Source organism: Salmo trutta, chromosome 7, assembly GCF_901001165.1.
Source record: "Salmo trutta chromosome 7, fSalTru1.1, whole genome shotgun sequence".
NCBI classification, from domain to species: domain Eukaryota; kingdom Metazoa; phylum Chordata; class Actinopteri; order Salmoniformes; family Salmonidae; genus Salmo; species Salmo trutta.
In genome coordinates this window covers 18,121,737-18,145,974 of record NC_042963.1, presented here as the reverse complement: position 1 = coordinate 18,145,974, position 24,238 = coordinate 18,121,737, and the positions used below count along the sequence as shown (strand labels likewise).

General features: G+C 42.6%; 3 protein-coding genes across 4 annotated transcripts in view; 2 read left to right on the top strand and 1 right to left on the bottom strand.

Moving 5' to 3' along the window:
- The window catches only part of LOC115197043 (receptor-type tyrosine-protein phosphatase eta-like), a 67,506-nt gene extending 55,415 nt beyond the window's left edge, over positions 1-12,091 (top strand). Inside the window, exons 19-33 of the mRNA XM_029758176.1 lie at positions 7-149; positions 267-420; positions 1,451-1,600; positions 1,844-2,054; positions 2,190-2,311; positions 2,468-2,555; positions 2,816-2,857; positions 4,422-4,512; positions 4,659-4,749; positions 5,025-5,098; positions 7,038-7,172; positions 8,720-8,836; positions 9,352-9,512; positions 9,784-9,919; positions 10,118-12,091. Coding sequence (XP_029614036.1) covers positions 7-149; positions 267-420; positions 1,451-1,600; positions 1,844-2,054; positions 2,190-2,311; positions 2,468-2,555; positions 2,816-2,857; positions 4,422-4,512; positions 4,659-4,749; positions 5,025-5,098; positions 7,038-7,172; positions 8,720-8,836; positions 9,352-9,512; positions 9,784-9,919; positions 10,118-10,276 — 1,874 coding nt within the window. The 3' untranslated portion in view covers positions 10,277-12,091. The remainder of the gene's footprint in view (positions 1-6; positions 150-266; positions 421-1,450; positions 1,601-1,843; positions 2,055-2,189; positions 2,312-2,467; positions 2,556-2,815; positions 2,858-4,421; positions 4,513-4,658; positions 4,750-5,024; positions 5,099-7,037; positions 7,173-8,719; positions 8,837-9,351; positions 9,513-9,783; positions 9,920-10,117) is intronic.
- Positions 12,092-12,526: 435 nt separating this feature from the next.
- LOC115197044 (gamma-crystallin M2) lies at positions 12,527-13,777 on the top strand. The gene is made up of 3 exons (XM_029758178.1): positions 12,527-12,626; positions 12,825-13,064; positions 13,239-13,777. The coding sequence occupies exons 1-3, from the start codon at positions 12,594-12,596 to the stop codon at positions 13,521-13,523; spliced, it is 558 nt and encodes a 185-aa protein (XP_029614038.1). The 5' UTR covers positions 12,527-12,593; the 3' UTR covers positions 13,524-13,777.
- A 1,674-nt stretch (positions 13,778-15,451) lies between these two features.
- LOC115197042 (cadherin EGF LAG seven-pass G-type receptor 1) overlaps positions 15,452-24,238 on the bottom strand; it is an 83,201-nt gene continuing 74,414 nt past the window's right edge. For both annotated transcript variants that reach the window (XM_029758174.1, XM_029758175.1), the window contains exons 23-35: positions 22,856-22,982; positions 22,549-22,749; positions 21,883-22,057; positions 19,909-20,021; positions 19,739-19,818; positions 19,514-19,640; positions 19,255-19,380; positions 18,152-18,279; positions 17,754-17,860; positions 17,480-17,608; positions 17,137-17,352; positions 16,561-16,900; positions 15,452-16,451 (exon numbers count right to left, since the gene is read on the bottom strand). In XM_029758174.1, the coding sequence (XP_029614034.1) occupies positions 16,427-16,451; positions 16,561-16,900; positions 17,137-17,352; positions 17,480-17,608; positions 17,754-17,860; positions 18,152-18,279; positions 19,255-19,380; positions 19,514-19,640; positions 19,739-19,818; positions 19,909-20,021; positions 21,883-22,057; positions 22,549-22,749; positions 22,856-22,982 (1,894 nt within the window). In that variant the 3' untranslated portion in view covers positions 15,452-16,426. The remainder of the gene's footprint in view (positions 16,452-16,560; positions 16,901-17,136; positions 17,353-17,479; positions 17,609-17,753; positions 17,861-18,151; positions 18,280-19,254; positions 19,381-19,513; positions 19,641-19,738; positions 19,819-19,908; positions 20,022-21,882; positions 22,058-22,548; positions 22,750-22,855; positions 22,983-24,238) is intronic.

Sequence of the window (24,238 nt, the reverse complement as noted above, 5' to 3'; positions counted from 1 at the left end):
CCATAGATGCCAGCCCTGTGTCCAACTTGAAGTGTGCCTCTCCTAATGACCCCAACGCCAAGCTGAATCTGTCCTGGACCAAACCCAAAGGACTGCACCAGGGCTTTCAGATCACTGCTAAGGAAACCATCCAACTCCCTCAGGGCCAGGTGCGGCTACACAATGTATTTCGCAATTATTACACAATGCATTCCTCAAACAGTACAGTAAATATTGTTCACCGAAACAAAACAATTATTGATTGACTGATTGATTGATTGGTTTAGGTACACAATAACACAATTGGTGACTGTAACCCAGCCTGTGGTTACACAGTCCCTAACCTGAAGCACTATACAGACTACACCCTGACCGTGACCACTCTGGGCTGTGGGAAAACCAGCACTGTCCAAAGCCTCACCTGCAAGACTGGCATTACTGGTATGTGGCAGAAACATAGTTCAATTGCAATGTAGGCGCAAATTTGATGGAATATGATAGAACAACTTAATTACCCTCACAATTTGAAAATGTACAGTATGCTTTTCACACAATTACATTGACAATATTAAAAACGTTATGTGTTGTACATGGATTTTCTTTACCTATACAATATGTGTTGCCCATGTACAGATGTAGGATCTTAAATTTGAGCCAGTTTTCTACGGCAGGAAAATCATCCTGCAGCAACAGGAAATGTGAATTGTGTCGATTATAATTAAAGGACATTTTTGTAGGTATGCATATATTTATTTGTAAGGGAAAATCAAATTTTAAAGTGGAAATTAAATACTTCAGAAGCCTTTTAAAAACCTCAAATACCCCCCCCCCCCCTTTTTGCCCTCAGAACAGCCTAAATTTGTCAGAGAATGGACTCTACAAGGTATCCAAAGTGTTCCACAGGGATGCTGACCCATGTTGACTCTAATGCTTCCCACAGTTGTGTCAAATTGGCTGGATGTCCATTGACCATTCTTGACACACACGGGAAACTGTTGCGTGTGAAAAACCCAGCAGCATTGCAGTTCTTGACACAAACTGCTGCGCATGGCACCTACTACCATACTCTGTTCATATGCACTTCAATCTTTTGTCTTGCCTATTCACCCTCTGAGTGGAACACATACACAATCCATGTCTCATTTGTCTCAAGGCTTAGAAATCCTTAACCTGTCTCCTCTGCTTCATCTACATTGATTAAAGTGGATTTAACAAGTGACATCAATAAGTGGTCATAGCTTTTCCCTGGATTCACCTGTTCAGTCTTTGTCATGGAAAGAGCATGTTTTGTATACTCAATGTATACTTCAAGTTTAAAATGTTCTGCATTGCAGGAAGGTTCTCCTGCAAGAGGGTGATCAAATTAAGATCCTACATCTGTATTGAAGTAATATGTAAGCTTTCAGGATGTAAGTAGAAATACTGTACGAATTTATGTCCCATTTCTTTCTCCTCTCCTCCATTTCTCCAGTCCCTCCTATCCCAGCTGACGTTGAGTCCCTAGTCAGTGTGACAGCGAAGGATCACAACTCCTTCTCTGTACAGCTGACCCCCAGCCTCCTGGACAGCACCAATGGACCAATCAAACACTACGGCGTGTTGGTGACCTCAGACATCAACAGTGGGTCCCCTTCATTCTCGTATTGGTTAAGATTGGTTTATGATTGATTTGTAGATTGGCCAGTTTTGGTTTTGGGTATAAAAAAGACATGCAAGTTGGATTAATTTAACTGAGAGAATTCTGATTCAACATATTCAAGATGATTTATCTACAAATATTTTGTGTCTTTGTCCAAACAATTTGACTATATTTTCTTAATCGGTGATCTTCACCGTACTCGTGTGTGCGGTGTTTTACTTGCAGATGTAGATCAGTCTAACTCATCGCAGTACTTAGTGAAGACTTATCAGGACTGGGAAGCAGGCTCTACTACTGCATACCTGGCTACGGTCAAAGACAGCACTAACAACAGCCGGAGGAGGAAACGTGCAGGAAACATTGACATTTACATAGGGGACAAAACCTCATGGAAGGGCTATACCAATGGCCAACTGAAGGCCAAACGAGAGTACAGGTATAAACACAACACAGGCAGTATGTGTGATGAGTGGAAGGGATGGAACTACAATTCAGCTTGCATTAATCAACTACTGATGTAAACTATGAACTAAAATGTCAAGTGTTTTACATTTTTCTTTTGTCTTCACAGTTATGCCATTGTTTTATTCACTGAAATGGTGGTAGAGCAGAACGGGCTTCTGAACGTCGGTTCGTCACTCGTCACGATAACTCTGTTTAACTCAAATTCATTCTACCTCCCTCAGGACCCAGGTAGCTATTGCACTTTTACACGGTGTTAACGGTTTAAACCACAGTTATGAGCTGTTATGAGAACTTATAGCAAGTCTTACAATGATAAAAGGCACGATGGATGTCTTCCTAATATATTGCGTTCACATGGCGTTCTCTCCGGTCATTCTTATGTAGTGGTCACTAGTGTGGCTGTCGGGGTAACCCTTGGAGTTTTTGTCATCCTCTTCATCATTACTGCCGGCTTCATCATCTACTGGAGGAGGTGAGAGATCGTCATCGTAATATATGCCATTTAGCAGACTCTTTTATTCAAAGAGACTTACTGTCATGTACACATACATTTTACTTATGGGTGGCCTCAGGAATCGAACCCCACAATCGTGGTGGTGCAAGCACTATGCTCTACCAACTGAGCCATTCAGGACCATCATAATCATCATCGTGTTCATCATCACTCGATAATTTAGTCTTTGAAACGTTTTTGGATGGTCATATGATTTTTGTATGCCTTTGTTTTTACAGACAAAACAAGGACTCTTCAGACATCCAGATTCACTCTATGAGGTTATTATGATGATCCTTCACTTGTTTCTGATCCATCTCAGTTTGAAATTGAATGCATTTTTTTCAGGGCTAAAGTGTGGGTATCAACTCTTATGGTAACCTATTAGGAGACTTCAAATCAATATTTGTCACATGCGCCCGAATACAACAAGTGTAGACCTTATCGTGAAATGCTTACTTACAAGCCCTTAACCAACAGTGCAGTTCAAGAAGAGTGAAGAAAATATTTACCAAATAAACTAAAGTAAAAAATAATAAAAAGTAACACAATAACATAACAATAACGAGGCTATATACAGGGGGTTCCGGTACCGAGTCAGTGTGCGGGGATACAGGTTAGAGGTAATTTGTACATGTAGGTAGGGGTGAAGTGACTATGCATAGATAATAGCAGCGAGTAGCAGCAGTGCACAAAACAAATAGGGGGGGGGATCAATGTAATAGTCCGGTGGCCATTTGATTAATTGTTCTGCAGTCTTATGGCTTGGGGATAGAAGCTGTTAAGGAGCCTTTTGGTCCTAGACTTGGCGCTCCAGTACCGCTTGCCGTGCGGTAGCAGAGAAAACAGTCTATAACTTGGGTGACTGGAGTCTCTGACAATGTTATGAGCTTTCCTCTGGTTGCCATGTGACTTGCTGGTAAAAATATGATAAAACTGATTTAAGTTTGCCTGCATTAATGTCCCCGGCCACTAGGAGCACCGCTTCTGGGTGAGCATTTTCTTGTTTGCTTATGACCTTATAGAGTTGGTTGAGAGTGGTCTTAGTGACAGCATCGGTCTGTGGTGGTAAATAGACGGCTACAAATAATATAGATGAGAACTCTCTTGGCAGATAGTGTGGTCTACAGTTTATCATAACGTACTCTACCTCAGGCGAATAATAACTCGAGACTTCTATAATATTAGTTATTGCGCACCAGCTGTTAAAACAAAAAGACACACACCCCCACCCCTCGTCTTACCAGACATGGCTTCTCTGTTCTGCCGGTGCATGGAAAATCTCTCCAGTTCTATATTATCCATGTCGTTGTTCAGCCACGACTCGTTGAAACATAAGATATTACAGTTCTTAATGTCCTGTTGGTAGTATAATCGTAATCGTTATTTTCCCATTATTGCATGTTAGCAAGTAGAATTGATGGCAGTGGGAGTTTACTCGCTCGCCTATGGATTCTCAAAAGGCAGCACGTCTGCGGCCTCTTTTCCTCCGTCTTTTCTTCACGCAAATGACGGGGATCTGGGCCTGTTCCGGGAGAGCATTATATCTTTCTCGAAAAAGCTTCTTCCAGTTCGTGGTGAGTAATCCCATTTCTGATGTCCAGAAGTTATTTTCGGTCATAGGAGATGGTAGCAGCAATATTATCTACAAATAAGTGAAAAAATAAGTTACAAACAACGCAAAAAAACGAACGAAATAGCACAATTGGTTACGGGCATGTAAAATGTCAGCCATCTTCTTCGGCGCCATCTTAACAACTTGAATGATGCAACAGGTAGAGTTACACACCGTTTCTTGGTGTCACTCGTGTTTGTGTTAATGCTTGTCTCCTGTGTCTCTATTAGCAGAACCGTTGTTGTGAGGGTGGAGGACTATGAGGCTTATTACAAGAAGCAGAGAGCAGACTCCAACTGTGGTTTCGCTGAGGAGTTTGAGGTAAAATATAAATGTATTTATTCGTTCATGCACATATTTTGGATGTTCCATCGGGCATCAGTTGATGTTCTGTATTCTGTAAACATGCCTGTGTTTCTTTGTAAGCGACTCGTTCCTGGTTGCCTAATGTCTCCCTCTCCCTCTAGGACCTGAAGCTAGTGGGAACAGCCCAAGCAAAAACCAGCGCTTTGGCCATGGAGAACAAGTCCAAGAACCGCTACAACAATGTGCTTCCCTGTGAGTCAACCATGACCCCTGACCCCTGTCTCCATGACAACGACCCCTGTCCCCCTGCCACTGCTTACCATAGCTACCATAGCTTATCATACCTAATCCTCCATCATCATTTCCATACAGACTAACTCCTTTGTTTATTCAAGAGCTTAGCTGTTTATTCAAGCAAGCATTTACACTAGAGTGGTTGGGAGCATGATGCTTTGTCTCTGGGCAGAGTGACAGGAATTGTCTTTCAGTTCTATCAATCCTCATTGCTCCTCTTTCCCACATCCCAGATGATTCCTCTAGAGTGAAACTGTCCATCCATGGAAGTCCATTTGACGACTACATCAATTCTAACTACATCCCGGTGCGTACTGACCCATCATCATCATCGCTAACATAATCAGCTTTCTCTGACCCTCTCTGATTCAGCTCTGCTCTAGGCTTATTTCACAAAGCAGGATCGATATAGCTAGATACAGTGGCTTGCAAAAGTATTCACCCCCCTTGGCATTTTTCCTATTTTGTTGCCTTACAACCTGGAATTTAAATTTATTTTTTGGGGGGTTTGTATCATTTGATTTACACAACATTCCTATCACTTTTAAGATGCAAAATAGGTTTTATTGTGAAACAAACAAGAAATAACACAACAAAAACAGAAAATTTGAGCGTGCATAAGTATTCAACCCCCCCAAAGTCAATACTTTGTCGAGTCACCTTCTGCAGGAATTACAGCTGCAAGTCTCTTGGGGTATGTCTCTATAAGCTTGGCACATCTAGCACTGGGATTTTTGCCTATTCTTAAAGGAAAAACTGCTTCAGCTCCTTCAAGTTGGATGGGTTTCGCTGGTGTACAGCAATCTTTAAGTCATACCACAGATTCTCAATTGGATTGAGGTCTGGGCTTTGACTAGACCATTGCAAGACATTTAAATGTTTCCCCTTAAACCACTCGAGTGTTGCTTTAGCAGTATGCTTTGGGTCATTGTTCTGCTGGAAGGTGAAACTCCGTCCCATTCTCAAATCTCTGGAAGAGTGAAACAGGTTTCCCTCAAGAATTTCCCTGTATTTAGCGCCATCCATCATTCCTTCATTTCTGACCAGTTTCCCAGTCCCTGCCGATGAAAAACATCACCAGATCCTGATGCTACCACCACCATGCTTCACTGTGGGGATGGTGTTCTCGGGGTTATGGGAGGTGTTGGATTTGCGCCAGACATAGCGTTTTCCTTGATGGCCAAAAAGCTAAATTTGAGTCTCATCTGACCAGAATACCTTCTTCCATATGTTTGGGGAGTCTCCCACATGCCTTTTGGCAAACACCAAACGTGTTTGCTTATTTTTTTTCTTTAAGCAATGACTTTTTTGTGGCCACTCTTCCGTAAAGTCCAACTCTGTGGAGTGTATAGCTTAAAGTGGTCCTATGGACAGATACTCCAATCTCCGCTGTGGAGCTTTGCAGCTCCTTCAGGGTTATCTTTGGTCTCTTTGTTGCCTCCCTGATTAATGCCCTCCTTGCCTGGTCTGTGAGTTTTGGTGGGTGGCCCTCTCTTGGCAGGTTTGTTGTGGTGCCATATTCTTTCAATTTTTTAATAATGGATTTAATGGTGCTCCGTGGGACGTTCAAAGTTTCTGATATTTTTTATAACCCTACCCTGATCTGTACTTCTCCATAACTTTGTCCCTGACCTGTTTGGAGAGCTCCTTGGTCTTCATGGTGCCACTTGCTTGGTGTTGTCCCTTGCTTAGTATTGTTACAGACTCTGGGGCCATTCGGAACTGGTGTATATATACTGAGATCATGTGACACTTAGATTGCACACAGATGGACTTTATTTAACTTATTAAGTGACTTCTGAATGTAATTGGTTGCATCAGATCTTATTTAGGGGCTTCATAGCAAAGGGGTGAATACATATGCATGCACCACTTTTCCTTTTTTTTCTTTTTTTTTTAAACAAGTAATTTTTTTCATTTCACTTCACCAATTTGGCCTATTTTGTGTATGTCCATTACATGAAATCCAAATAAAAATCAATTTAAATTACAGGTTGTAATGCAACAAAATAGGAAAAACGCCAAGGGGATGAATACTTTTGCAAGACACTGTAACTAAAATTAACACTCAGATATAAGTCTTTATTTTCAGGTTATAGAAGTATGTTATAGAAGTATTTCATCTCTTATATCACATCCATTTCACATTACCAGGATATACAGATTTTCAATTAAAATATGTACGAAAGTTCGATAGTGCTTGTTGTAGATGCTTACGTTCTGGGTCAATATGTCCCCACTGCCAGGGTTACAACTCCAGGAAGGAGTTTATTGCGGCCCAGGGTCCTTTGCCCGGCACTGTCAACGAGTTCTGGAGGATGATCTGGGAGAAGAACGTCCAGACTTTGGTCATGCTGACACGCTGTAACGAACAGGGACGAGTGAGTACACACACACGTACGCGTGCACATGCACACACATTTAGTGTGTTGGAAAAGGGATGTAACCAGCCAAGCTGCGTCTGTATGCAGAATATATAGTCATCTACTCCAATGCTCCTTCTCTGGTTCAGGTTGTTGAAGCGCTCCAGACTGCCTTTTAGTCACTGCAGACCTCTCTATATGGTGTTAAGCTAGTCTTGGATGCACTAAAAATGAAATTCAGGAATTCCACCATAGCCGGATCTCAGCCAGAGAAGGTTAGCCCTTTTCACGTCTGGGGGCACATCCATTTAAAAGGTGTCACCCTATAAATACGTTGGTATATAGTTAGACCAGAAGCTGTCTACAAAGTTCACAAGGATAATCTTGTGAGGAAGCTTAAACTGAATTATAAAATTGAAAAAAATTCTCACAAGGCTTGTTTTCCATTTGAGGCTTGTTCAAGCCATGTTTCTTTAAGTAATTGATTATGCTATACATGTATGCAACCTCCTTGTTGCTACAAAGACTGGACTCAGTCTATCGTGCATCTTTGCGCTTTGTCACAAATGCCAAGTCGCTCACTCACCATTGCACCTTGTGTCAAATGGTGGGCTGGACCTTGCTTTACATGTGCAGACAGCTACATTGGTACTGTATGTGTTCATATACAACCTATGGTTCATTTGATGAACTTAGCCTTAAGATGCTTTTGGCAAATCGGGCTCAGATCGACTTGATGACGTGTTGCTGTGTTGATTGTACTGTACGTTTTATACTTTGTAATGTTGTACTGACTGCTGCTGCCTTCTCGGACAGGTATGGTGTCTCAATGGGAATTTCCTGGTTAAATAAAAACAAATCTAACACACACACAAACACACGACAGCACACTACCAGATTCAGGGCCGGATCAGTCTCGACGCCAGTCGTCAAGCCCAAGCAAGGACGGTGACCAAAAATGTACACAGAAATTGCAAAAGGCATGCCCAAACAAGGGTATTTACACAAACAAACACTGGCAGGCCACCAGGCCGAAAGGCTAACCTGTCCACCTCTCTCACACTAAGTGCCAAACCCACCCACCTGTGCAATCATCAATTATCAAGGGCTGCTTTCAGTACGAAAACAAAATGTGTGGAACGTTTAATTTGAATGGAAACTGTACTGAACAACTAGATGAAAAACGGAGAGCATTGTCTTCTTCTTCCAAATTGGGTTGCCTATGGTTAGTAAATGGCTTTATGATATATCACTATCATCTAGTGGCCACAATAAATGAATGACACACACAATTTGGTTTAGGACTCGCAGGAAGAGGTAAATCACCAATATTAGTGTTGCGCTTTTTTCAAACACAAAAGAAGAAGAAAATGTACTACTTTAAAATGGGGATAGCCTCAATGGCACTGCCCATGCTGTCACAGACGCCTTAATGGCACAGATACAAAGATGAGTCCTCTATCTAACTCTATGGAAAGAAGTCCTGACCCACATGTCCTCACACTAAGCTACCCCAATTCATAACAGCACACCTGTCTCTCACCCACCCACCTCTCTCCGCTAAGGTCAAATGTGAGGAATACTATCCATCTGAGACCAAGCACTTTGAGAATATCACCGTGACAACCACCTCTGAGATCCCCCTAGAAGACTGGACCATCAGGGACTTTGACGTAAAAAATGTAAGTTGTTTTGATAACAGAGGAGGCTGGTGCGAAGAGCTATAGGAGGACAGGCTCCTTGTTATGGCTGGAATAGAACAAATGGAACGGTATCAAACACATCAAACATATGGAAACCACATGTTTGACTCCGTTCCATTCATTCCCGAGTGGCGCAGCAGTCTAAGGCACTGCATCTCAGTGCTAGAGGTGTCATTACAGTCCCTGGTTCGATTTCCAGGCTGTATCACATCCAGCCGTAATTGTGAGTACCATAGGGCGACGCACAATTGGCCTAGCGTCGTCCAGGTCTGGCCGGTGTAGATCGTCATTGTAAATAAGAATTTGTTCTTAACTGACTTGCCTAGTTAAATAAAAAAACAAAAAAATTTTTTTTTTTTAAATGAATTTGAGCAGATATTTTCTGATTCAACTACGACTCTGTTAATGGGAACCTGGAAGGGGTCATTCATTACATGTCATGCATTCCTTAGTGCTTATCGGTAAGTGTCCCTGTGTTTGTGATTGGCTGACAGGTGAAGACGGTTGAGACACGCTCAGTACGTCACTTCCACTTCACAGCCTGGCCAGACCACGGTGTCCCCGAGACCACCGAGCTGCTCATCAACTTCAGACACCTGGTCCGAGAACACATGGACCAGTACTCACGCCACTCCCCCACCGTCGTCCACTGCAGGTACACACACACACACACACACACACACACACACACACACACACACACACACACACACACACACACACACACACACACACACACACACACACACACACACACATTGTTTATCTCAGTTAACTTCAAGAAGCGTTATTGGTTTAAGTCAATTAACATTAGTTCTCTCTCTCCTCTCTCTCTCCTCTCTCTCTCTCCTCTCTCTCTCTCCTCTCTCTCTCTTCTCTCTCTCCCCCTTGCTCGCTCTCTCTCCTCTGTCTCTCTCTCCACTCAGTGCGGGTGTGGGTCGTACAGGCACCTTCATAGCCATCGACCGGCTGATCTTCCAGATAGAGAGGGAGAGTATGGTGGACGTGTACGGCACCATCCACGACCTGCGCATGCACCGGCCCCTCATGGTTCAGACAGAGGTCAGTCACTGCCCACACTGGTCTACCTTTCAGCATGTTTCTGGGTTTATTACAGGCCTACTGTACAATACGTCACTGTGGTTAAAAGTGGAAGTTATGCTACGGCTGCTGATGTGGTCACTAGGTGAAAATGTTTTGACATCTGAACGGTCAGTTTGCTTCATCCTAATTGTAGAACATTGTGTTATTGTCTTACAGGAGCAGTATGTGTTCCTAAACCAGTGTGCCATGGACATCATCCGATCCAGAACTGGAACCAACGTGGATTTAATCTACCAGAACACGGCTGCGCTCACCATCTACGAGAACGTAGAACCCAGGAAAGATACATCTAAGAATGGCTACCACAACGCGTAGGCCTCTGGTCCACTCATTCCTCTCTATTCCTCCCCAGTCTTCCTCCACTCCCCCTCCTCCAGTATCAGCCAGACAGGCCTGTAGAGACAAGCTTAGAAAAGGGAAAGTCTTTTTCATAGACTCTCACTGTATTTATTGATCTAGTTTGTGTAGTATTTATTTGGTAGACATGTTGTGGAAGTAGGGAAAAATAACAAGGGAGGTAACTGTTCAGAGGAACAGACGCACAATTTTCATCCAAAGACCAACAATGGAATGTACATACAATTATATTTTGTAATTCTTATATTTCCATATTTTTATATTGCTGATACTTTGAATGTCTGCTTGCTCTCTTATTGTGATTGTTGTAGTATTGCCAATATGTTAAGAATACTTGCTCAGGTAATATATGTGAAAGGATGTGTGGTTATACTGTGTAAGATGTAAATGAATACAAAGATATATATGCACTGTATATTCATATACAATTAAATGCAGATCTCGTGTATTGTTAAATGTGCCCAACGTTGTGTTTGCCATATATCTCCATCTTTAGGTAGGGATTAGCACCCAACATAACAATTATCCAACAATTAAAAAAAATTTTTATAATAAACTCTCCTCTCCTGTGCCTTGATATGCCCTCCCAAGAGTTTCCACTAGGTGGTGCAATTATATTGTTCTTTATGTACAATGACAGGACAAGCACAATACACCGTTTTAGAGGAGGATAAGAGAACTACTTCTGGCAATAGGCCTATACAAATATTATTTAGTATTAGATATTTAAAGCCAAATGTTACACTTTCACTCCAGAGAATTTGGATATCTCAACAACGTTTAAAACGAGGAGTTTCGTGAGAACCTTTGGGTTTTCACGCGCTGTTCTGCGTAAAGCACTGGATGCGTTTACGTTTTTCTTATACTGTAGCTTTTTAAATTCTCCTATAGCTGTTTAAGGTTGGTGTACATATTCTTGTGGTGATCGTGAGAAATGATTGAGAAACTGCTGTGTGAGCCTGTGGCCCTCCTGACTGCTGCAACCCACTTTGTGCAATACGAAATCACCATTCGATACGAAATCACCCCTCACAAAACTTCAGTCTGTAAACTCAGCTCATCTCTCACCCTCAAAGACTCATAGGCTACGCATTATGAAATGTTTCCCTACTGCTTGTTGTTGACCTACTGTATGTTCTATAGAAAGGGGCTCGTGTAATGCTTTGCGTAATGTCTATCGGTGATGTTTCTATCATAGGAGCAGGAAAAGGTTTGCAGTCATTGGGAAGGCAGTTTTCCATGAGGCAATTTGCCCTTTTTGGAAATATGTGGTTATATATACATGAATTCATGGGCCCTGTCCAGAAACAACCTCTTACTCCCTAGATCAGAAAGAATTGGATTGGTAAAAGCAACATGGTAGTGGCTCTACCTAGCTTTTCCGATTGTGATATGCTTGGTGGATTCTCTTTGCCAATCTACACAAATATCTATAAATGGCTTGGGAATAAGGGATGTTTCTGGACATAGGTCATACATTTACAGATCAGCTGTGATTGAATTTAAAGCCCCTCTCCTGATATTGTTGTACTGTCTTTGTATCATAATGTACATTGCTGACTCCGCAGATAGTCTTCCTCAGTGTTTTATTACGTTTTATGGAGGAATTGTGTAGGAATTGTGTAGGAATTGTGTTACAATGCTGTGTGATACACTATGATACACTATGTGATGCTTGCTGGTACAATGCAGAGGAGGAAAAGGTAAAGATGTTCTATTTGTATCCTTCTGTCTGTCGATCCTGGGATTAAAAATGTTGCACTCTTTTCTCTCTACAAGTGTCAGCTTCTCTGTTTCACTATTTGCCCACCATGTCCATACCGATGACTGAGACAACAGCCCAAGCTTTTGTTCAATTAGGCCACACTAACTGGGATAAAATACTTCAATAAAAAATTGAAACAAGCAACAAATTGTAACATTCGGTAAACACGGTAGTTATTCTGTGTTGAATTCTTTGAAGTAAGCACTAGAAAGTATCATTTGCAAATTCCTCATGAACATCAGCTAAAACGGGACAAGGGTAGGACTGTTTATTGTTAACCCTTTCACAAAGGGTCATTGTTACTTTGTTCAGAGAGAAACAGCATTTTTCAAGTTATTTTGATGGAGCCATGTCCCTAGACAAACCAGTGCTCTATGGGCCTCTAGGCCATGTTGCTGAGTCAGGGGTTAGTACAATGTGGCCACAGGTATAAAAAGAAAGGTTTTAAACAGGTAGGATATCAGTTCCACATCCAGAGCAGCAGCAGCAGCAGCAGCACAGAGAGACAAAATGACCTCCACCGGCATGAACATGAACAGCAAAGTATATTTTAGTGCATATATAAATATACCTTTTCCTAGATAGCTAGACTAAGGTCTCTCTTATACTCTAGTGTCAGAGCACAAGACAACCTTAATTGCAGAAACCTGATTACTAGTGGGATTGGATAGGGCCCAGAATGTAGCAATGTGTTTTTGTAAGTTTGAATGGTTCATAAAAAGGATTCCTGCTTATTTTCAGATCACCTTCTACGAGGACAGGAACTTCCAGGGTCGTTCCTATGAGTGCATGAGCGACTGCCCTGACATGTCCTCCTACCTGAGCCGCTGCCAGTCCTGCAGGGTTGAGAGTGGCTGCTTCATGGTCTACGACCGCCCCAACTACATGGGAAACCAGTGGTTCATGAGGAGGGGAGAGTACTCTGACTACCAGCGCATGATGGGAATGAACGACATCAGGTCCTGTCGCATGATCCCCATGGTAAACCCAATAACATTTCGTTTGTAGCATTTTATGGCGCTGATTTCTGAGAAACATACACCCGTGTCCATTCCTTAATATGTCTACAATCTATGATGCTACATTACAAATTTTTTAGGAAGTTCCTGAACTGTGCAGATTTCTCAGTAAAACATGTTGTTCATCATGTTACAGCACAGAGGATCTTACAGGATGAGGATCTACGAGAGGGAGAACTTCGGAGGTCAGATGCACGAGATGATGGACGACTGTGACGACATCATGGGTCGTTACCGCATGAACAACTGCATGTCCTGCAACGTGATGGACGGCCACTGGCTCATGTACGAGCAGCCCCAGTACAGAGGCAGGATGATGTACATGAGGCCTGGAGAGTACAGAAACTTCAATCAGATGAGCATGGGCTCTATGGGCATGAGATTCATGAGCATGAGGCGTATCAATGAGTCCTGTTACTAGATATTGCTTTACTAATGTAAACAAGAGAAGCAATTGAATAAAATGTATCTATTTTACCCTTTACCCAAACACCTTGACAGGCCATACTGAAAACATGCAAATATGTCATATACCTACCAATTCTTAATGGCCGAAGAAATACATAAAACACTAAACAATAATCCAAAAATCCAAATGTGGCTTAATTTACTGTTCCTAGAGTCTGATTGCCAGTGTCTTTTCACAAAAAAATAAATATATACATTTTACAATAATTATTCCAGTGTCTGTGAAACAATAACTTAAGGTTACTTTCGTTACCCCGGTTCTCTGATAATATGAGTGAGATGTATCACATACGGGGATTCGCCGAAGGCGGATCACTATGAAGAACTAATCACATGAGGCAGACAGGTCAAGTGGCGAATGAGATGAGCCCTCCCTCCTTATAAGGTGCCACTCACCCGCCCTCTGGTCATTCGCAAGCATGCCTCTTCATGATCCCTCGGTTGATGAGAAACCTTCACTGGTCGTGGTGGCTCTACCACCATTGTTTCTTCCCCGCCACTCATTCCTTCCACTCTTTTCACATCCTCAAGATAGGAGACACTCTGGACACCTTATGCTCCTTCACCCTAACAGGGCATTCCAGGAATTCAGGCTCATGTTCACCTCCACAGTTGCAGCATTTCACTTCATCTGGCATACGATACTCTTCCCTTCAGCACACACTTGACACATGACCAAATCGTTTACATATATGACACTGAAGCGGTTTGTGCACAACAGGGTATCTCATAAATCCTAACTTTATATGAGAAGGGAGAGACTCCTCATCAAAGGACAGTGGCATGGATGAAGTGATTTTATTTTCTCTGTCCAACATACAGGTCAGTCGACGTGCACCAACCACTCCATCGATGTTGTCAGTAATATCTTCTGCCTTTAGTTCTTGCTCCACCCCAGAAATAACCCCCTTGATAGGCGCCCTGCTACGAAAATCCATACAGGAAACATTCCACTCCGATATCTGTTTTAGTCTTAAAAAACGCTCAGTGGACACACAAAGAAATCTAAATAAGCCCACTTCCTGTGACTCTCACCAACTCCACACTTTCCTCTAACACATTCCAGATTTTCCTCGAGGTGTTAAATGGATTTCCCAAGTAGCATTGATCTAAAACCCTCAATCTGACTAAAAACGAGTCTAGGGATTTCCTATTTTACACCACAACTTTACTTCTCTTGTTTCCCACCTTCTTCACAACTGTAACCCACTCATTCTCACTTTCTGTGCTATTAGCTTCACCCGATGCACTAGCAATTTGAAACAAAACCTCAGTTTCCGCCATCTTCTCCGCATGTCCTCTCCCCTCCCTTTCTTCTTCTTATTCTACACCGGCGTCTCGTCAGCATCCTTCAGACAACCGATTGACCGGTGGCCAGCGAGTTGCGCCTTATAAGGAGGGAGGGCTCACCTGTGTCCGACAGACATTGTGTGATTGGTTCTTCATAGTGACCCACCTCCAGTGAATCTCCATATGTGATACAGCGAAAACAAGTACTTGAAAGAGAACAGATTTATAGAGACATGACTCATCTGTAAACATGAAAGAGCGGAAAGGGAACTGAGGGATGAAAGTATCATTAAAGTAGATCGTAGTGGTTACCTTGCATTTAGACACTATGCTATGCGGTGGCAGGGAGAAAGGCACGCTGTTGATACTTTAAATGACTACTGTTTTCTTGGAAATAATACTGTTAACTTACTATTCTAATGAGTTGAAAATATGTTACTGGCTGAACATGTTACTGGCTGAACATTTCCAATGCTCTATGGCTTGAGGATCTCCAGAGATACGTACACGGAAAGATAAAACGATAAGAATATAAAAAGGGTTACAATGACACAACATGCTAAAGTTAACAATCAAAAGGCAACACACCTTAGTGCTTCTACTAACCATTCTAGAGTAGCAATTTATTTCTACATATTACTCTGATATTGACTGGAACTTGTAATGCAAGTATTCAGGTTTCAGTGCATTTTTCTCATTTAAAGTCATTCAGCGACCAGAACTGGATTTAGATACCATTGGAATGGACAAGACCTTTACTCAAATACAGAGATGAACGCACCTCCCTATGTTACAATTACTACTTCAAGATGGCTTTTGTTCAGCTACACTTACTAAGTGAGTGTTTGAATACTTTAAAAATCCCATTGTTATCAGCACAGTATTTTCAGACTGGGAGTACTTTACATGCTGTGGATGGTTTTCTTAAAAAAAGTGGCAAATTTGTAAAACATCCGTAAAAAACCTTGTTGACTGTCACATCTACACATGACGTCCCAGAAATATCATATTACAATAATAACACTTACAATGTACAAGTGAGTTATTCCTGTCCTATAAACAAGTAACAAAGAAGAAGAAAAAATATCTACATCGTAATTACACAGACCAAAGGCATTGATTAGTTTTTTTGATGTTTCTGCCTCTGTGGGCAAACACAGCTGGGCACTTAGTGAGGTCTTACTGATTCACGAGGTCAGCGTCACATCATGGCACATCTGGTGATAGAAAAGTCTTCAATCCCAACCTGCTGTCTGATGCCGCCTGCACTGAATAACTACAGACAGCGTCACTTGGTGGCCATGCCGTGAAGTGCATTGTTTTGTTTTTCCAACTCACTGCTGCGTGCTGGGACATGTAGTTTTCACGCTGTCCTGTGGGATTTAGTCTAACACTTTCGTCCCTTTTTCCCTTGGGCAGGCAACTGTCTGTGGTGACACTGATCTCCATATGAGTTTAGGGGTCCTGTGGCCTACTGGAATGGGTCATAGTGACCCTTGAATCCCACATATGGTATTAGCGCAGTAGCCCCTCTTCCTTGGTTGTCTACCTGGAATTCCATCCAAGTCAGATTGAGGTTTCATTGCTACCACTGTTGAGAGAGACAGAGAGAGTTTTTAAAAGTCAGAAAGTGACTGACGTATTATCCAACACATCTGTTAGACATGCAACATGGCTGCCAGTATCTCGTGACCACTCACTCTGAGTCCGAGTCTTGGGCGTATTGAACCCCGTTGACACCATTGACCAATGGCGACATTGTCGTCCTCGTCGTTGTCATGACAAACCCGTTGCGCAGGTCCCGTGGAGACAACGGAGGGCGTGGAGGCACGGGTGGGCGAGGTGGGGGTTTTATGAGGACCCGGTTGGCCCCGGTTACAGCGCAAAGACGGGGGGAGACGGGAGACGGGGGGACGGGGACTGGGGTAGTTCTGGGGGAGATGGTAGGGGGGTTGTAGTCGCTCAATTTCTCCCGCAGGCGATTCTTCATGTTCTTGTCAGTCAGCGGAGGAGGGTAAGTGATTTTGTTTTTCAGAATGCCTGACAGAGGATGCAAACACGCGCACACAAAGGGTGAGTGTACAGACCACAGTCAGTCATGCAAGCAAACACACACAGAGACACACACACACACAAGTTATTTGGATAGCAAAACATAACACAGAATGTTGACATGGTGATTCAATCACACAATTCATTTGATTTGGGACATTCTTGACAAAGGTCAATTATAAAGGGCCTGAATGGTCAGATCGGAGTCTGTCTCTCTCTCTCACCCCTTCTCTTCTCTGTCTGGTTGCTGTCAGGTGAGCTGGGAGGGGCACTACCGTTCTGGGAGGGTGACTCCCCATTGACTTTTTTGTCCTGGTGGAGCATCACGTTGACCTTCGTCTCCATACGCAGCGTCTCCAACCCGCAGGGCTCCTCACTCTCACTGACTGTCGGCGGTTCAACTGGCCAGTAAGGCTTCATGTGATTGGCCGCCGTATCCACTACAAAAGTAGAAAAATAAACACTTTATATGAGATTCGCCTAAAAATGAATCTGAGATTTTATGCCATATAGTTCTATTGAAATCCATTTGTGAGTGTGTGTGTGTTTGAACGTGAGTCCCGTTACCTTTGGGTGTACTGTGCTGGGGCGGTCTCTCGTTGTTCCACCTATGTTTGCGGCTATCATTATCACTGTCTGACGAGGCGTAGGAGCTACTGTGCTCATCCCCCGAGAGCTCGCTGTCCGAGTCCGAATCTGTCACCATGGAAACACACGGGCTATTACTTACTATCGGACATCTGAAATGTAGGCCCAAGCAGCCAATGGCACGACAAGTATCGGGATCAGACTAAAACAGATGACATGCAGTTTGCATGCGGTTTGTGCATAAGACTCATACTATCTTTCTTGGAACGCTTGCGGATGAAGATGGAGGAGTCTCCCTCCCCACTGTAACTCTTTTTGGCTGAGCGGGAGGATGTAGTGTGCTTTTGCTCCGAGTCATTCCTGTAGGAAGAAAGAAACACGATGAGTACAGAAATAATAATTTGAACATGAACGACAATTTTGTTCCAGTAGAACTAGGGTTGCAACATTCCGGTAACCTTCCCAAAATTCCCAGGTTTTCCCGAAATACCGGTTGGAACATTCCTGGAATCAGGGGGGAATAAGCAGGAAATCCAGAATCCTCCAATAGGGCTTTCTTAGAAAGCCGGAAATTTTGGAAGGTTACTAGAGTTTTGCAACCCTAATTAAAACCCAGTTTCACTACAACCCAACTGCCACCCAGTGAGTTACCTGGCCTGGCTGCTGCTGAGGCTGTGGGCTGATCTGACCGTGCTTTCCAGGGAGGCAGTGGACTCTCCAATGGCCGTGCGGTACAAACCGTCCTCCTCCGTGAACGCGTACTTACCGTTTAAAGAACGCTGGGGGAATCAAAGAGGAAGAATGTGGATTGAATCGTCACCATCAGCAGCATCAGGTAATGTTTATGTGATCCCCTTTATGATGAATATCTCGTATCTATCCCTGTAAGATCAAAGGGCCCGTAGCTGGGTTTCTACTAACCTAATGTATGGAATTGTTTTAAGAAGGTCATACCAAGGATCATTTAGCTATTTGATTTAGAAATGTAGGACCCCTGAAAGTATGAAAAAATTATCATCAAAAATATTGTTGCCCTCAGAAAAGCCTCAATTCATCGGGGGAAGGACTATACAAGGTGTCGAAAGCGTTCCACAGGGATGCTGGCCCACGTTGACTCCAATTCTTCCCACAGTTGGCTGGATGTCCATTGGGTGGTGGACCATTCTTGAGACACACAGGAAACTGTTGTTGAGTGTGAAAAACACAGCAACGTTGCAGTTCTTGAAACAAACCGGTACGCCTGGCACCTACTACTGTAACTACTGTAACTACTGTAACCCTGTTCAAAAGGCACTTAAATCTTGTCTTGACCATTCACCCTCTGAAATGCACACATTCACAAGCCATTTCTCAATTGTCTCAAGGCTTAAAAATCCTCAAGGCTTAAAAACGTGTCTCCTACCCTTCATCTACACTGATTGAAAGTGACATCAATAAGAGAACATAGCTTCAAATTGGATTCACCTGGTCATTCTATGTCATGGAAAGAGCAGGTTTTCTTAATGTTTTGTACGCTTAGTGTATGCTTCCAATCATTTTTCAAACCGATACTGGGCTACCTTCAGACGAGTCTTGTGAGGCTTGTGGGCGTCCTAGAGCAAAACAACCGACGTGTCTGTTTTCATGGAAGTCTCACCTTTCGATGGTATGGTCATATTAGGGAAATGTGTATTATGCTAATTAGATTATCGACTCCAGGGGATTTTAATGTACACAGGTTTAGTACACTTAGATATTGACTGATGTGTACATACTGTGAGTAAAGTGGTGCGGGTGGCAGTAGAATCTTCCACTATGGACTTCTTCCCTGTGAGGACGTTCTTCAGGTTGATCCTCACCTCCTTGTTGAAAATACAGAGGAAGAAGAAGATGCACAAACCCTGAGAGAGAGAGAGAGAGAGAGAGAGAGAGAGAGAGAGAGAGAGAGAGAGAGATTTGCACATCAGATAAACAGAGCCAATGTATTTCAGGGATTTCGAAGTACTTTTTATGACAAGGCAAAAAGACAAATACCTGGAGGCAGCTGAAGATGGCGAAGAGGTAGTGGAAGGAGAGTATATCACTATTGACTGCCATGAGGCCCAGGAGCCAGGTAGCACTGATGAGCAAGAGGAGGATGAAGGCTATGCGTAGAGAACAGCTGGAGAGGAGAGGTTGTTATTTTTGAATGGAATCCAGCCAACACGTTATGCTATGTGCCAACTATTTTCTAACCCTATCCTGTTTCGAAGTACTCACATTGCTCCAGTCTTCTCAAATGTCCACTGTCTCTTTCCGCACGAGGCCTTGGCGGCCAGGAAGAATAAAGTAATGTTGACCTAAGGGAGATACATGAGATGGAGATGAATAACAGCCATAACCAATACAGTATAGTACAACAAATAAAGAGTGCTTAAACACACACTCACCAGTACTACTATAGCGATGGGCCCGGCGATACTCCAGATGAGTGTGTCGTGGACAGAAAGCCAACAGAAGTCTGGGTTACCATAACCCTGAGGATCCAACCCTACTGCCAGGCCTACAAGAGAGGAAAACACACACAGTTAGTCAATTCCATTTGAATTCCTGTCAATTCAGGAACTACACTGAAATTCCAATTCCCTTCAATGCTTTTCAAGTAGGAAAATGCGGAATTCGAATTTGGTTTCGTTTCTGAATTGACTGGATTTTTTTTTTTTATTGACCACAAACCTGGCTTGAAGAGTACTGTGCCTTCCGAAAGTATTCATACCCTCGACTTATTCCACATTTTTTGTGTTATAGATTTTACACACAACACCACACAAAGGGAGTGAAAACATATTTTCATACATTTTTGCAGATTTACTGAAAATGAAATACAGAAATATCTAATTTAAGTATTTACACTCCTGAGTCAATAAATGTTAGAATCATCTTTGGCAGGGATTACAGCTGGGAGTGTTTCTGGGTAAGTCTCTAAGAGATTTCCACAACTGGATTGTACAATATTTGCACATTATTCTTTAAAATAATTCTTCAAGTTCTGTCAAGTTGATCATTGCTAGACAGCCATTTTCAAGTCTTGTCATAGATTTTCAAGCCGATTTAAGTCAAAACTGTAACAAGACAATTCAGGAACATTCAATGTCATCTTGGTAAGCAACTCCAGTGTATATTTGGCCTTGTGTTTTAGGGTATTGTCCTGTTGAAAGATGAATTTCTCTCCCAGTGTCTGTTGGGAAGCAGACTGAACCAGGTTTTCCTCTAGGATTTGGTCTGTGCTTAGCTCTATTCCGTTTCTTTTTATCCTAAAAAACTCCCTAGTCCTTGCTGATGACAAGCATTCCATATCATGATGCAGCCACCACCATGCTTGAAAATATGTGGAGAGGAACGTCGTGTTGGATTTGCCCCAAACATAACAATTTGTCTTCAGGACATAGAGATGATTTCTTTGTTACATTTTTGTCCGTTTTACTTTAGTACCTTATTGCAAACAGGATGCATGAAATGGAATATTTTTTATTCTGTAGAGGCTTCATTTTCACTCTGTCATTTAGTTAAGTTAGTATTGTGGAGTAACTAGAATGTTGTTGATCCATCCTCAGTTTTCTCCTATCACAGCGATTAAACTGTAACTGTTTTAAAGTCACCATTGGCCTCATGGTGAAATCCCTGAGCGGTTGTCATCTTCTCCGGCAACTGAGTTTGGAAGGACGCCTGTATCTTTACAGTGACTGGGTTTATTGATAGTGTAATTAATAACTTAACCATGCTCAATGGGATATTCAATGTCCGTTTAATTTGTATTTATTTATTTTTTTATCTACCATTAGGTTCCCTACTTTGTGAGGCATTTTGAAAACCTCCCTGGTCTTTATGGTTGAATCTGTGTTTGAAATTCCCTTCTTGACTGAGGGACCTTACATTATATAATTGTTATGTGGAGTACAAAGATGAGGTAGTCATTCAAAAATCATGTTAAACACCATTATTGCAACTTATTCTGTGACTAGTTAAGCACATTTCTACCCCTGAACTAATTTAAGCTTGCCATAACAAAGGGGTTGAATACTTATTGTCTCAAGACATTTCAGGCTTTCATTTTTTATTAATTTGTAAAAATGTCTAAAACATAATTCCACTTTGACATTATGGGGTATTGTGTGTAGGCCAGTGACAGAAAATCTCAATTTTATCAATTTTAAATTCAGGCTGTAACACAACAACATGTGGAAAAAGTCCAGGGGTGTGGTTACTTTCGGTATGTTGTTTCCGTGCATCTGTGTCCCTCTCTGTCTTTGTGTGCATAAATGAGCGGGAATGTATTTGTTGCATGCGTGTCTGTGTGTCTGTCAGTGTGTGTGTGTGTCGGTGGGGAGTGTGTGTGAGAGAGAGAGTGTGTGCGTCTCACTCACTGGTGATAATGGCAGGAACGCCCCAGCCAATGGCATAGTAGAATCTCATGTGGCCATGGTTGATGTTGCGGACCTCAGTCAGCATGCGGTAGATGTGAAGTCCCTCCACGAACATCCAGGCAAATGTACACATGTAGGAGTAGTGCAGCAGGATGGCTACCACTGTACACATGAACTGAGGTTGGGAAAGATGATTAAAGCCCCCGTTTGAAAATAGATCTGTGCTAAATGTCAGTTGGGACGTCTGTGAAGTATGTCTGGTTCAGTAACTTCTAATCTATAACAACAGAACACAATGCGATCGCTAAGGCCAACTCCACACATTGCCAGACAGAAACAGAACTATTTTTATCCAAGATAAAGCCACTAAGATGCTCAGGCACAGCCAATACAGTCACAACTCACTACCATAAAAGACATATGCATTTCAAAGTTGTGGAGGGGAGAGGAGACCCAAGGCTAGCTCTGTAGCCTTCCTCTTGGAAATCCTGAATTTGTCGACAAATGGAGTTCCCCTCCGCACAATGCTGTAAACCAATATATTACAGTAGAGACTAAGTCTTATCCTGCAGGTATATCAATAAGCGGAGAGTCTATTATAAAGCAAGAAGACAAAGAGAGAGTGTTTTTTGGGGTGTGCCTCAGGGTCGTGTGCTAGGCCCTCACCACATTCTCAGTCTGGTTGATTCCGAAGAGGAAGACGAGCTCAGAGAGGAAGATGGACACCACCAGGTTTTTGTGGATGCTATGGAGGTTGGAGCGGAGCTTCCGGAGGATGGCCAGGAGGAGGAAGGTGATGAGGAGGGCCACTAGCGATGCTGACACAGTGGTGTAGGTGATGATCTTCAGGGGTAGGACCTCCCCATGCTGAGGAGGTAAACACAGAATAGGAGGTAAAATCTAATAATCCAAGTTATAAAATAATAACATTAAAGCTGTCCTAGTGTGTGCGGTAGAGGGCTCAGGGCGGTACCTCTCTTTTGGAGATGTCCATGAGCACAGCAGAGCTGGACATGTGACTGCACTGGCAGCTGATGTGAGTGCTGTTCCTGAACACAAGCTCACACCCCTTGGCAGACCAGCCTCCCGTTCCTTGAACCCTGGACCCAAAATAGAGATTGTTGGGTATGATTTTTTTTCCATTTCAACAGAATCTAGCTAAACTCCATTCTAAACCTATGATACAGTGGTTCTTCCTGTAAAAGTTGCGTCATACCACAGCACACCTTGCGGGCTGCCGCAGAATTCTATGGCACGTTATTTCATTGTCAGCCATTGTTGCCATTAATGCTAGTTTGACCACCAAGGGGCATCTTTGAGAAGCATTTAAAAGTATTTGAATATTGGCTGTACTAGAGAATTTAAAACCTTTTTTTGTAAGAACATGGTATAGATTTTAAGAGTCTCTCAGTCTCTCTCTCTCTCTCTCTCTCTCTCTCTCTCTCTCTCTCTCTCCTCCTCTCTCTCTCTCTCTCTCTCTCTCTCTCCTCTCTCTCTCCTCTCTCTCTCTCTCTCTCTCTCTCTCCTCTCTCTCTCTCTCATCTCTCCTCTCTCTCTCTCTCTCTCTCTCTCTCTCTCTCTCTCTCTCTCTACGTGCCCATGTGCCCATGTGCCCATGTGCCCATGTGCCCATGTGCCCATGTGCCCATGTGCCCATGTGCCCATGTGCCCATGTGCCCATGTGCCCCTTTATCAGATGAACCGCAGCGTGTCAGCTAAAGCATTTTAATTCATGAATGCATAAAAACAACCAATGTCAGCCTTTAAACGCTTTATTATCCAAATGTTTAAAGTGCGTGTGGGCGACGGAGAGAATGCATTTGACTGTTAGCAATTTTAGGAGGAACGGAAAATTGCGTGTCAATTCATGAACCATGTGCCATCGAAAATCTCTTCCCAACTATTTTGCAATCTATATGGCTCTAGGCCAATAATTACATTTGGAGGATCGGAGGATTCTAAATGAATATCTAAGGGGCATTTTTCGTTAGGGCAAATCTGGAAAATGACATGCGCAAGAGACGGTGGTAATATTTTTCCTTTTAGAGACTATAATACATGGCATCCAGGTCAGTATAACCAAAACATTTATTTATTAAAGACTATCAGAAAGAATGTTGGTACTTATTTATTTTGATCCAAAGCCATGAAGGAGTGAGTCACTCAGCTTTATGTAGGTGCCGAGGCTATATGACTGCGCCATCAACTTTATTATTTAGCAGACATCACTTGCTTATATTTATATTCAGTCAACACATATATCATAAGAATATCATGGAATATAATTGAACATTATCATTTCTCTTAGAATAAAAACCTTAGTGTAACAACAGTTTTAGTAAGTAATATGCTACAG